This window comes from Octopus bimaculoides, unplaced genomic scaffold (genome assembly GCF_001194135.2).
Source record: "Octopus bimaculoides isolate UCB-OBI-ISO-001 unplaced genomic scaffold, ASM119413v2 Scaffold_300221, whole genome shotgun sequence".
Classification (NCBI taxonomy): domain Eukaryota; kingdom Metazoa; phylum Mollusca; class Cephalopoda; order Octopoda; family Octopodidae; genus Octopus; species Octopus bimaculoides.
In genome coordinates, this window is record NW_026311321.1 from 603 (window position 1) to 1,310 (window position 708).

Consider the following 708-nt stretch of genomic DNA (forward strand, 5'->3'; position numbering starts at 1 on the left):
GGAAAATCTCAAGATTTTGAAGTTACAACACAATCGTATTAATGTTATTCCAGGTGAGTAATAAAAGTTTTCTTTTAGAACAGACGAATAACATTTTGCTTTATTGAGTCTTAAGAAAGAGACACAATTGATTTTGATGGTGGTGTGCCACCCTCCTGGCTGAGGAGTAAAAACAAAATGCCTCAGTAGATATAGAGCTGAACAACTAATCCTTATGTTAAAGTATTCTTCAAGCACTTGTATATTTAGGTACAATGCTTGTTTATTTAGGGAGTGCATTTATGTATTTAGAGAAGTATACTTGTCTATTTAGGGATTTACTTGTCTATTTAGCACTTAATTTCATATACCTCAGTATTCAGTATCATCTGAGAATGTTATTTACCAGAAACTAGCTTTTCATCTACTTGGAGCCTGAAATATGGAGGGCTGCACCATTTAAGGTCTATTAACAGATTGCATCAAAGGCATACTGCTATAAAAAGTGACAAGGGTAGGAAAGTTAGATGATTTGCTATATAAACTTTAATTAGAGGTATTAGTTAGAGTTTGTGAGGAGAGACTACTGCAGTGGGTGTAATTTTCTAGTTGAAGAAATACCCTGTTATTTGATATTAGAGCATCAGGTCAGTCATGTCTGAGCAGAACAATGATTATTGATGTTCCAGCTTTGAGCAATCCTTCCTTTTACTGGGTATTTCTAGGGCT

At 34.5% G+C, this 708-nt stretch overlaps 1 protein-coding gene across 1 annotated transcript in view; it reads left to right on the top strand.

Annotated features, from left to right (window-relative positions):
- Positions 1-708, top strand: part of LOC106883407 (toll-like receptor 13) — a 3,284-nt gene that overhangs the window by 596 nt on the left and 1,980 nt on the right. Inside the window, exon 2 of the mRNA XM_052978220.1 lies at positions 3-53. Within this exon, the coding sequence (XP_052834180.1) occupies positions 3-53 (51 nt within the window). The remainder of the gene's footprint in view (positions 1-2; positions 54-708) is intronic.